The 12,585-nt window shown below is 43.5% G+C and overlaps 1 protein-coding gene across 4 annotated transcripts in view; it reads left to right on the top strand.

The window, feature by feature from the left end:
- Positions 1-12,585, top strand: part of UNC5A (unc-5 netrin receptor A) — a 335,992-nt gene that overhangs the window by 284,011 nt on the left and 39,396 nt on the right. For all 4 annotated transcript variants that reach the window (XM_088465535.1, XM_088465533.1, XM_088465532.1 and 1 more), the window contains 2 exons: positions 8,574-8,849; positions 9,241-9,328. In XM_088465535.1, coding sequence (XP_088321661.1) covers positions 8,574-8,849; positions 9,241-9,328 — 364 coding nt within the window. The remainder of the gene's footprint in view (positions 1-8,573; positions 8,850-9,240; positions 9,329-12,585) is intronic.

Genomic DNA, 12,585 nt, shown 5'->3' with positions numbered 1-12,585 from the left:
CTCTGCACCGTCTCTAAAGGTGCCCACAGACATAGCGATGTGCTCACGATCACACAATGTATACGATATCTCCTGAACTCTCCCCGGGAGCTCCCCGGCAGTCATGGTCACGATTTGGTAAAGAAACCTGCCAATTTGACACACGATGTCACGATGTATCTGATCGTACGCATCGTGAGATCGTGCATGATACATCGTGAGTTTTAAAAAAAAAACAAGAGCCTCTTCACGATTGGTGGGAAATTTAAATAATAATAACAGTGGGAGGGGCTAGCTAGGGGGTATAAAAAGCAGGAGCCATTTTAAACCTGTGCACATTCTGCTCTGCTACTAGTGAGGCTAGGTGTATACCTGCTGAACCCTGTACTTTGCTACTGTGCTCTTTGTATTTGGTTTGCCTTTTACAAAGTGTCTTCTACCTACAAGTGTGTGCTACCTGCATTCTATCCTGTTCCTGAATTCTGGGCTGATGGATCCCTATCGGTATAGAGTGTTGGTCGCTCAAGCTGGGGTCAAGGTGATCCAGGAGAGGGCCCAGCGAAGGAGGAGAAGAACATGCTGGACCAAGGACTGGCTGCAGCAAAGGGATACTCGCTTTTCACATGTCCCTGCTGATGGAGATCAAGGATAACAACCGAAGGACTATTGCAACTACCTGCGCATGGATGATGCCACTTTCCAGGAGTTGCTGCATCTGGTGACCCCCCACATCCGGAGGCAAGATACAAGATGGCGAAGTGCAATCCCTGCTGAAGAGAGGCTGGTGGCTACCCTGAGGTACCGGGCTACAGGAAGGTCATTTGAAGACCTGAAGTTTGGGACACTCATCTCACCTCAGTCATTGGGCGTCATCATTCCGGAGACCTGCAAGGCTATCGTTAAAGTGCTGCAGTACCAGTATTGCAAGGTAATGGAAAAAAAACACACTACACATTTGTTTCTTGTCAAAGAAAATTTTTTATTTTTTTTTTTTGTAGTTTTTTTCTAGTCAACTCTTTATCATACTTGTGACAACCAATAAGCCAGCATTAACAAGACTGTGCTGCATAGCAGTCATTAACATATGTGTGGCAACAACACTACATAGTAGTTAATTAAATATTAACTAAAAAATGTTTAACTCCTTATAAAAACTGACAGGCACTGTGGCAATAACACTGCTCTGCACTGTGTCAATAACAATTGTTATGTGTTTTTTTATTTAAACTCTTTATCATAAGACAGCCAATTAGGCTGCATAAACCAGACTCTGCACTAAACTGTAGGCAATAACATAATTTTTAGTTATTTTTTATATAGAAGATCAACATGTATATAAATTGTACAAAATAGCATTATCACCAAATTTTATCAATCCCAATAGGTAGCCAGCTGTATGTTGTCTGGTGGGTCAGACACCAGATTGAACAGGTCAATACACACATGGTACAAGTACAGATTGTGGCCGCGGCTTCCAGCAATCTGTGCTTGCGCCATGTGTGTAGTGACCTTGTCCAATTAGTGTCATCACCACCGTATAGCATACAGCCTGCACCTATTGGGAGTGATAAAATTTGGTGATAGTACAGGCAAGAAGAAGAAGAAGAAGAAGAAAAAAAATTTTAAGAGTAACGTGGCAAATCTTCCTCTGACTCCATTAGAGCATTATAAATGGTATGGCTTGTGCTTGGGGTGCTTGGTGGGCGGAATAGTCTCCAACTGGGTTGGGGGGGGCCTGACATAGGTGTTTGGGGCAGGTGAAAGCAGTGGGTCAGCAATATAAGTGGAGTCATGCAAATTTCTGTTGAGTGACCTACTTACAAAGGTCATAGGTGAGCCTTTGAAAATTTTTACTAGTTACATTTTTCTAAGTTGACTATTAATATGTGCAGTAAAATTGTCGATATCATCCGGCGGTCTATGAAGGATTCTTGCAGCTTGCTGGAGAAACAAGTCCTCCTGTTGAGTGTGCTGCTGCTGTCTTCCCTGGTTTTTTTTTTTTGGGTAGTAGTGATGAAGATGATGGTCCTGGTAGAATGGGTGTTTCCACTGGGGTCAAATTATCCCCTTCGCTGTCCCCGAGCAAACTTAGGTCCGGCGTGGAGGACATATCAGGCTCTTAGTTGGGAGTCTATATAGGAAAAAAAAAGAAAAACAATATTATTGTCATGTTTTAAAACATTTTTTTACAATTTTTCCAGTTTCCTAACACCATGGAGGAGTGGAAGAGCATCGCTGAAGAGTTTGAACAACGCTGGAATTTCCCTAACTGTGAAGGAGCCATCGATGGAAAACACATCCGCATCAACTCACCTGCCAACACCGGATCATATTAATACAACTAAAAAGGCTTCTTCAACATTGTTCTCATGGCAGTGGTGAATGCCAACTACAAATTTTTGTTTGTGGATGTTGGCAAGAATGGCCATGCTTCAGATGGTGGGTCCTTTAAACAGACGGCTTTCTACCAGAGACTCACCAACAAAACCCTCAACTTGCCGTCACTGGACAAGACAAAGCACGGAATGAATTACGTTTTCGTCGCAGACGAGGCTTTTGCATTACATGAACATGTGATGAAGCCATTTGCACAGAGGGGCTTGACCAGAAAGAAGAGGATCTACAATTATCGTCTATCATGGGCACGGCGCATTGTGGAAAATGCGTTTGGAATACTCAGCAACCGGTTCCGCATTTTCCACACCACCATAAACCTACGCGTGGAGAAGATAGACTGGGTTGTGATGGCGTGCTGTGTGCTGCATAACTTTCTGCGAAGGAATACTACACAGCGAGGACAAGTCACAGCTAGACCAGAAGATGTAAGACCTCCGGAGGACATTGCCCAGTTTACATCTTTGTCTACACAACCAATTTCTACAACATCGACAGCACGTGCCAAAGAAGTGAGTGATGAGTATAAGGCCTATTTCAGCGGACCAGGTACGGTGCCATGGCAGGAGGACTGTCTGTGAGATAAATGGCTATATTGGACAATTGGGATTGAACTACAAAAACAATAAAAGGTTTTGGTTTATGAACTGTGTCTCTACTTACCAAAACTTCCTCAGACAGTCCATTCACTTCTGCCACCTCCTCTTCTCCCTCTCGCTCGGCCATCAGGACAACTGACTTGCATTGTGGCTCCTGTTCACTAATGAGGTGATAGTACCAGAGTGTTGGCTGGTACAAGTCGTCCGTGCCTGCTCCAGACCTTTTTGAATCGTTTACTTTTTTATTTTCTTTTATGTAGACGGTACGCAGGTTCTGGATTTTTTGTCTGACTGCTTTTAAGTCAGCATCCGAAATTAACTTTTGGGTGTAGTCCAACAACACCCCCAAAACTGCCAATTTCTGCGTTTTGTTGTGGTACTGTCGACAGGATATCCGCAATAGACACTCCTTTGATTGGAGGATCTCTAGGAATCCCGTAACAAACTCCCGTTCACTATCGATAGACATTGCTAGGAATAAAAAAAAATAAGGACATTTTATTAATCTAGAAATGTGAATTTTGTAAATTTTTAATGTATATTTCTACAGTTTTCCAGATTTTTTTGGTAAGTATTGTAATATGTTTTTTTTCTGGTTTTTAATGTTTTTTATTGTATTTTAATATGTTTTTTTTTACAGGAATGTAATGTGGGCCTGATTCAGAGCCAGATGCTCTTTCAGAGTGCTCGCTCTGAATCAGTGCCCGCCTATTGTATTTTTAGAGTGGCCTCCTGGCCGCTCGCATAGCTGTGGGTGACCACCCACAGCTAGTGCGAGCGGCCAGGATGATGGTCGCGATGGTCTTGACATCGGACTTGCGACGAAACCCTTGTGGTAGGGTCTCGTTGCCGCAAGTCCCAGTGGACTTCTTGCTCTTACAGAGCAAGAAGTCCACCCACTGACATCACTTGTGATGTCAGTGGGGCCGGCCCTAAATGGTAGGCATTCCCATGGGAACGCCTCCTTCTGGGCAGCCACGCCCCCGGCACTCCCACAAAGGGGGCATGCTGTCACTCAACATCGGGTCTGAATCAGGCCCAGTGATTTTAACAGTATTTTAATATGTTTTTTTCTGGTTTTTAATGTTTTTTTTTGTATTTGAATATGTTTTTTTCAGGAATGTATTGTGTTTTTAAAAGTATTGTAATATGTTTTTTATTTTATTGGTGCAATGTATTTGATTATGTTTTTGATATACATTTGTTTATAGTGGTATATTCAACCATCATAAACAAATGTATCATAAGAAAAAAAACAAATTTAATATATGTATTGATATTGTTGTAATGTTTTATGTTTTATTTTTTGTTGCAGAACTAAATGTTTTTCCCATTTTATAAAATTTTTAGTGTTTGCTGAGTTTTAAGGTATTTTTTAGGCTGTCACACATTGGTGGGCAGTGGGAGGTTGATGCATGACCCAGCCACTGCCCGCCTCATTCCGGCGGGCGATGACTGGGTCATGCATTTCTAGGTGGGTGGCACACATTGGTGGGCAGTAGGAGGTTAATGCATGACCCAGCCACTGCCCGCCTTATTCCGGCGAGCGGTGGCTGGGTCATGCATTTCTAGGTGGGTGGCACAATTTGGTGGGCATTGGGAGGTTGATGCATGACCCAGACACCGCCCGCCTCATTTCGGAGGGCAGTGGCTGGGTCATGCATAGGTGGGTGGCACACATTGGTGTGCAGTGGGAGATTGATGCATGACCCAGCCACCGCCTGCCGGAATGAGGCAGGCAGTGGCTGGGTCATGCATTTCTAGGTGGGTGGCACACATTGGTGGGTAGGTGGGTGGCACACATTGGTGGGCAGTGGGGTTACATTTAATACAGTACCAATACTCACCAAAGTCCTGAAATCCAGATTTGTTGTGCAGGCTCCTGATCGTGCTTCCTTCTTCTTGCAATCACGATGCTGTACAAGATGGTGGATGGGCGTGTGCAGGCTCCTTTCTGTCAAATTTTGCGATGTATGGTGAATTGTACGATTAATCGTGAGTAAAAAAATACTCACGATCGGCACTCATCGTGTCCCAGATTGTCAAATCTGCCGTACAGCACGGCAGATCTGAAGATGCGAGATACGACGAGCGGGAATGCGCATCGGCATCGTGATCAAGAGTGGATACTCATGATTTGTCCATATTTTACAAGATTCGTTGTGACGATTCGTCGAAATCGGCCAAATTGGTTGAAAAATCGCTATGTGTGTGGCCAGCTTAAGATCTGACCCTTTCTTACTCCTTATGCCACCAAAATCCTCATCATTTCCTGGCTTGACTACGGTAAGCTCATCTTCTTTGGTGTCCCAAATAAATGCCATTACCCGCTTCAATCTAGAGATGAGCTGTCCGGATTACCTTGAATCCGTACCGCTCAGAAATGCTTACTCTGAGCCACATCCGAGTCCTGGCTTAGGATTTCCCAACAGGCTCAGATGCCAGATCAAAGCCGAACGTTATCCTCCCGGCTTCGGATTCTCACAGGGTTTGGATTCCCAGGAGCCGCGTCCGGGATTCGACGCCATCACTCCAGTCCAGTCACGCTTCTGCATGCTGCACTCTGCTCTGTGGTGTCCAAGTGGAGCTGTGTCTGTCTCTAAAAGGCTGTGTCCATCTCTAATGGGCTGTGCTGCTGTTTGTCCATCTCTAATGGGCTGTGCTGCTGTTTGTCCATCTCTTAGGGGCTGTACTGCTGTGGCTGTGTCCATCTCTAAGGGGCTGTGCTGCTGGGGCTGTCCATCTCTAAGGGGCTGTACTGCTGGGGCTGTGTCCATCTCTAAGGGGCTGTGCTGCTGGGGCTGTGTCCATCTCTAAGGGGCTGTGCTGCTGGGGCTGTGTCCATCTCTAAGGGGCTGTGCTGCAGGGACTGTGTCCATCTCTAAGGGGCTGTGCTGCTGGGGCTGTGTCCATCTCTAAGGGGCTGTGCTGCAGGGACTGTGTCCATCTCTAAGGGGCTGTGCTGCTGGGGCTGTGTCCATCTCTAAGGGGCTGTGCTGCTGGGGCTGTGTCCATCTCTAAGGGGCTGTGCTGCTGGGGCTGTGGCCATCTGTCTGTGGCTGTGCTGCCACTATGTCCATCTAAGTGGCAAGCTGTGTTCAGTTCCCTTAGTCTATTTAATCTAATTAATTTCCATAACAGTGGTTCTGCCCTGACTCGCAGGCCCCACCCACTGCATTCACAGTGTGGCTCGATATTTGTCAAGAAAAAACTTTAAAATAATAAAAAAAGTTTAAAAAAGTAAAAAAAAATAAAATTAAATTGTTGTATTTGTACTGTTCTGCGCACTGCACCCTAGTACGCTGTATTACCCCAGAGCATGTGCGTAAAAGTGGTCTGACTCCGTGCAGTGTTAGCCAAGCTGCCAATTTTAAACAATAAAAATTGTTACATTTGTTTGTACTGTGCACTGCACCCCAGAAGGCCCGGCGACAGGGGGGGACTAAGGGCATAGTCTTACCCTCTTGTCTGTGACATTGTCACATTGCTGTTGCCGGGGGCCTGACGTCGTACTCTAGTGACCGGCCCCGGTGGAAGTAGAGTCTGTGCTACCTATATGCTGTCGGTTAGGTCTAGCAGCAACCATGTATGGCTGTCCTGGTCTCCTCTGTCACTACAGATGCCTTCTGTAGATAGCGGCTGGGTGACAGGTGAGTTCCTCACTATTGCGTGTTTTTTTTTTTGTTTATTTATATATATATATATATATATAATATATATATATAATATATATATATATATTATATATATATATATATTTCTCTCTCTCTCTCTCTCTTCCCCCCCCCCTCATGGAGGGGCCTCTCTTACCCCCTACCCTTCATCACCCACTGCCTCTCACCCAGGAATATGGGGGGGGGGCATAAAGAGTGTGTGTACCGGGCCCCGTGTTTTCTGTTGCTGGCCCTGCACCCCAGTACACTGTATTACCCCAGAGCGTGTGCGTAAAAGCGGTCTGACTCCACGCAGCTGTGATATGGTCAAAATTGACTGGAAATGACTGGAAAGTAATGTTATTGAGGTTAATAATACTGTAGGAACAAAAAAAGCCCAAATTATGCTATTTTAGCTTTTTTTATAAATTGAAAAAAAAAATGCAAATCCAAATCCAGCAAAAATGGTTCGGCACACATCTCTACTTCAATCTATCGCGAACACTGCTGTCCATGTCATTTTTCTTTCTATCTGCATTGTGTTACACCTCCCCTCTGCAGCTTGCGTTATTGTCTGTCTATTCCCCTCAGAATCCAGTTCTTGACCCTCACTTACAAACCACTTATTTGGTCAATTTATTAAGTGGAGAAAAGTAATTTTCCCGTGTTTTTTTGCAAGAAAAACAGCCATGGAGGCGATATGTTCAGGCAATTTATCAAGCAGCAGAAAGCTTTACTTTTCATTGCTTGCCATATTTGAATAGTGTTATCAACTCTTATCTACTGTCTGGAGAGGAGAATCTGCAGAATAAGGGGCCTATGTATCAAAATTTGATGAGAGATAAAATTGTGAGAGAAAAAGTAATAACCAATCAGCTCCTAACTATCATTTTTCAAACACAGCCTATAAAATGTAAGTTAGAAGCTGATTGGTTGGTGATTTATATGTCAAAATGTTCTTTCTCATCAAGCTTTGATACATAGGTCCCTAAATATCTTCCCACTGCCTCACCTAGAATTGCTGGTCTAGCTCCTCCCCTGGTTTATGTCCATTCTGACTTGCGTATGCACAGTATACACATAGGGGTAACTAGAAAAAAAAACATTGCCGCATGTACGAGTTAGAAGGACACCTCTCTGGCAGAAGAAAACTTGATAAACATAAACAGCCATGCAGAGAAAAGGAGAAAAATTGCAAGACATGTGGCACCAAAGACAGGCCCCTTCTGCTGATGGTGCCGGGGCAAGCAGGCATATCGTGCATGCGCCAGTCTCGCCTACTCTATTTGTGTCAGTTAATACTTTATGACAATTATTTTTTATACATCTCCTGGATTCCAAATTCATAGGCATCAGATAGCGACATCAGTATCTGGCAGAATGTTTCTTGGCTGCAGGGCAGTACAGTAATTATAGCTACCTATAGTCACTAATTTCTGATGCACTACGCCACCATTGAAAAGTATAGTGTGCCGATATTTCCAGAGGGGCTCCAGGTATTTAGCGCTTCAGTATGTGCTTTGGTACATTTAGGGATGTGGTCATTTCAGCACATACCACTTTTTTCACCTAATTTTGCACAAACCGCCTTTGATATATCTTCCACATAGTAAGTTTAAATTTATTGATGTGTTAAGCTTCACTGTTACTTTGTATTGCACCACTATGGTTCTGCAGAAACTATGTGGCACCTTCAAAATTAAAGATAATAATAATTATAGCTAAACTGCCAGGCTCTATTCAGTAATTGTCATTATTTTAACAATAAAGTAGTACAACAGCAATCCTAAGCAGGATGAGTATTATAGATGTGGTCAAACGCTCAGATAAATAAACTATTAAAATACTTGTATCCATGTTCAATCATTGAACAATTTTATTAAATAAGGCTCTGATATTACACTATTGGAAAAGCAGATAGATATTATTTGTGTTTTGTTTATTCTAGGCCAGACTCACTTGCTGACCATCCAGCCTGATCTCAGCACAGCTACAATGACCTATCAGGGATCCTTGTGCCTACGACAAGATGGTGGCAACAAATTCCAGCTAACTAATGGCCATCTTCTACCACCTATGGGACCAGGTTTACCAAGAGAGCATAGCCACACACTACCACGTCTCTCCACCCAGAGCTACTTCCGTACCCTGCCTCGTGGATCCAACAATATGGCATACGGGACATTCAACTTTCTAGGAGGACGTCTTAAGATCCCAAATACCGGTACTATATATTTAGGTGTTAGCATGTTGATATTGATAAGCATCAGTAAATATATTGATGGTCTATGCAATTGTATTTATATAGTTGCATGTGAAAAAAAATCCCATTTAATAGATTTGCTTATATCTGATGAGCTGTAATTTATAAGTGACCCCAGGGCAAGTTACATTTTGAACATTTCCTACATTTTGTCCAGGTAAATTCATTTATTTAATCTTCAATGGTAATTTATTATTATTATTACTGTATTATCTTTTCAAGCAGTTTTTAGCAGTGGTGTACTTGAGAATATGTCTCAAATGTTATTCTCTGTATGCATGTCAGGTAGAGTGTGCGTGTAGGCCTATACATATGTTTGCATATTAGTGATAATCTCTCTATTTTACCTCAGGCCTCAGCCTGCTTATACCTCCAGATGCCATTCCTCGGGGAAAAATCTATGAAATTTACCTGACACTTCACAAACAGGAAGATGTGAGGTAGGTCCCTGCGGATATTTTAGATTTATCTGGCGTAAAAAAAATAATTTTTTTCAGATACTGAAGAGACTGCATATTATCTTACTGTATTCCAGGTTACTTAAAGCCCATATACTGTAGTAATAGGATAGTGTCAATATGTCACAGTGTAACCTGGTAGTTCTGGTTGTGCCATATTTGATTTTCAATTCACCTCTATCCCAAGAAAAAAATAAAAAGAATAATAATAATAATAAAAAAAAAATCAGACCACTACTGCCTAGGCTGTTGAAGGCTAGAACGGTAAATAACATGGTATTTGCTGTACAGCTTGTTTTAAAATTGAGAAATAAAACGTTTAAAAAAAATAAAATAAAAATAACTAGGACCAGCTAAATCATTAAGGGCTCTATTAATCAAGCACTGTTCGGCAATATTAATTTAGAGCCTGAATCAGAGACGGACGCAATGGCGATGTATTTGCAGAATGAGCGATTTTGTTTGTTAATGCTCATGTGCAAACGCCGCAATGCGCACACGCATCGATTACTCTCGTACACCGGAACCACTGACATAGTAAGTGACAGGTAGTTAGCATTTGGGGGTGGTAATGTGGGGGTGGTCAGAATAATGCAAGTATGTCTGACTGTTTGAATGCCATTTCATGGGCGTGTATAAATAAAGGTGCGTACACACGGAACGATATATCTTAACGATATGAACGATAATGATATAATTCAATGATAAATCGTTACGTGTGTATACAACGAACGACCAACGATGCGCGCTACTGCTGGACGATAACGATATCGACCATCGTCAATGCATGCAGGCCAACCTGGACGATATCATTATGTCTCCATAGGGATCCGTGATCGCTGATTGTGTGTCGTTGGTGTTTTTTTTGGTGTGGATGAACAATATCGTTCATCCAGCACAACAGGAGTTTAAAGGAAGATCGTTCAACGATGTCGTTATCGCTGATGATCATGCCGTGTGTACCCAGTATAAGCCATTACGTTCTCCTACACAGCATAAGACCTCTCTGCATGTCAGAAGAGCTGTAGTGTTTGCGGCTGGTCAAACTTGCCTTACATGTTGTGTGACTCCCCGATGTGTGTCGATGGCACCGATGTTTACACTGTTGCACATCATCAGAAGGATATGAGAAGGCAGCAGTGGGCATCCTTATGCTCAGTTATGATTTGAAGTACCCCAGAGTGTGTGCAAACAAACAGCTGTGAGGTCGTCCAAATGAACTGGAAATGACTGGAAAGTAATGTTATTGAGGTTATCGCAGCTGCGATTGCTTTAGCGCACTTGTCTGAATCAGGCCCTTAGTATCCAACCCACTATGAGTGGCAGCGGTGGATACTATAACACTGGAGAAATTCAACATTGCTCTGGTGCAGGGACTGAAAAATCAGCTGCCCCCGTGTTTCCTGTCAACTCTACTACCATAGCAGTGAAACGTACTGACTCAGCAGTGTTAGTGTACATGCGTGACCTGAGTTCATGCATGCATACGAAGATCCCGATGTCCAGCGGAGGGAGCCGAACAGGGGTGGAGGGATCTATTTCCTCTTCACAACCTGGGACTTCTTCCAATAGGGAGAAACAGAGGATCGAGAATGAACGCTATCTAAGGATTGCGTGTGTTCTTGCCATCAAATCCCGAAAATTATATTTTTTCGGAGTTTCAAGATTTTAGCAATAAGGAGGTCCCCATATTAGTGAGTGGGGACTACGCTCCGCTTCAGGGATAACAGGTAAGGAGGAGATTTCTGTTAAATCACCTGCGTTACCTGTCTAATGAATGGGGCCAGTAGTGACGCTTTACACAAGTAGGTGATACTTAATATTTTCACCTACTTTTAAGTATAATGAATAGGTCCCTAAATATCTCAACTAATGGTGGATAAACAGGAGTCCAGTTTGTGTATTGTACAGTATTAGAGTTTTTATTGTTTGTTCAATGTACAAAAACATGCCTGAAAGAGGAAAACATTGTTTCCAATGACCTTGCACCCATTCATGTTTTCCAATATTCCTGAGTATTGCAGCAGCATTGTACTTTTCTGAATGCTGCCAGCTGCATTCAATGCATTTGCCATATTGAGGTCAATAAAGTGACCTCCAGTGACCTTCCAAACACAAATAGTACAACTGGATATAAAGCATAAACGCAAGACAAATGCCAGTGAGTATACAGCCTTGAATTCTCTACTAACTTTGCTAAATAACATACCAGTCACTAATATTTAGTGCAAATATTATAAAGAAAATAAATGCCCATGGAACAAACAATACATTCTTACATAATACCTAAATACACAGTTTATGAGAATATAAATACAATAAGGAAATGCCAACCGGCTGCCATCGATGTTCCGTTTTCTGTCGGAGGGTCGATTAAATCATACATGTTAAATTTCACAGATTTGCAAAGTGATCAGCAAATCATTTCATCGATCCCGCAATGCAGGGTTGCAGGATCGTAGGAAAGCGGCGATCCTTCGGTAGTGTATGGGTCCCTTAATTCATGGTGTGGATTCAGCAGGGTGTTGCATAAAAGGTTTTTTAATTACTGCTTCATGATGAGATGATGAGTGCTTTGTGACTTTGTAGTACATTATCCTGCTGGCAGTAGCCATTACAAGATTCACATATAGTGTTGGGATCTTCTGGGAGGCTCAGGCGCGCCCGGGCCATGACCTATGGAGATGCGGCGGCAAGACATAGGTTCACGCATGCCGTGTTGCACACCCGTCTGCACACTGCTCCCAGCTCTGCACTGTGGGCCTGATTCAGACCCGCTCGCGAGCGCATATGATGTTAGGCCACTGCGCGTGCGCACGCCAGAGCCGGCTCCGACGGGCGCATGCACGAGACCCGGCTAGCAATGGGCGCTCCGTTGCTCCGGGTCTCGCACCAAAAGGGGGCGGCTGATGATTTTGATTGACAGCTCGCACCATTTTGGAGGCGTGGCGTGGGGGTGGCTTCACAAACGGAGGCGTTCCCATGTTCAGCAGTGATATCAGTGAGAGAGCTTCCGGCTCTATTAGAGCCAGAAGCTCTCTGGGGCTTGCGGCCACGAGACCCTACTACAAGGGTCTCGTCGCAAGCCTGATGGTCGTGATTGTCTTGACCATCACGACCATCATCCTGGCCGCACGCAATAGCTGTGGGTGGTCACTCACAGCTATGCGAGCGCCCAGGAGGCTGAATCAAAAAAAAAAAAAAGCCCTGATTTAGAGCGAGCGCTCTTTCAGAGCGTC

This window comes from Taudactylus pleione, unplaced genomic scaffold (genome assembly GCF_031769625.1).
Source record: "Taudactylus pleione unplaced genomic scaffold, aTauple2 ptg001990l, whole genome shotgun sequence".
In the NCBI taxonomy this organism is placed as follows: domain Eukaryota; kingdom Metazoa; phylum Chordata; class Amphibia; order Anura; family Myobatrachidae; genus Taudactylus; species Taudactylus pleione.
This window is presented reverse-complemented; position numbering and strand designations above follow the sequence as displayed.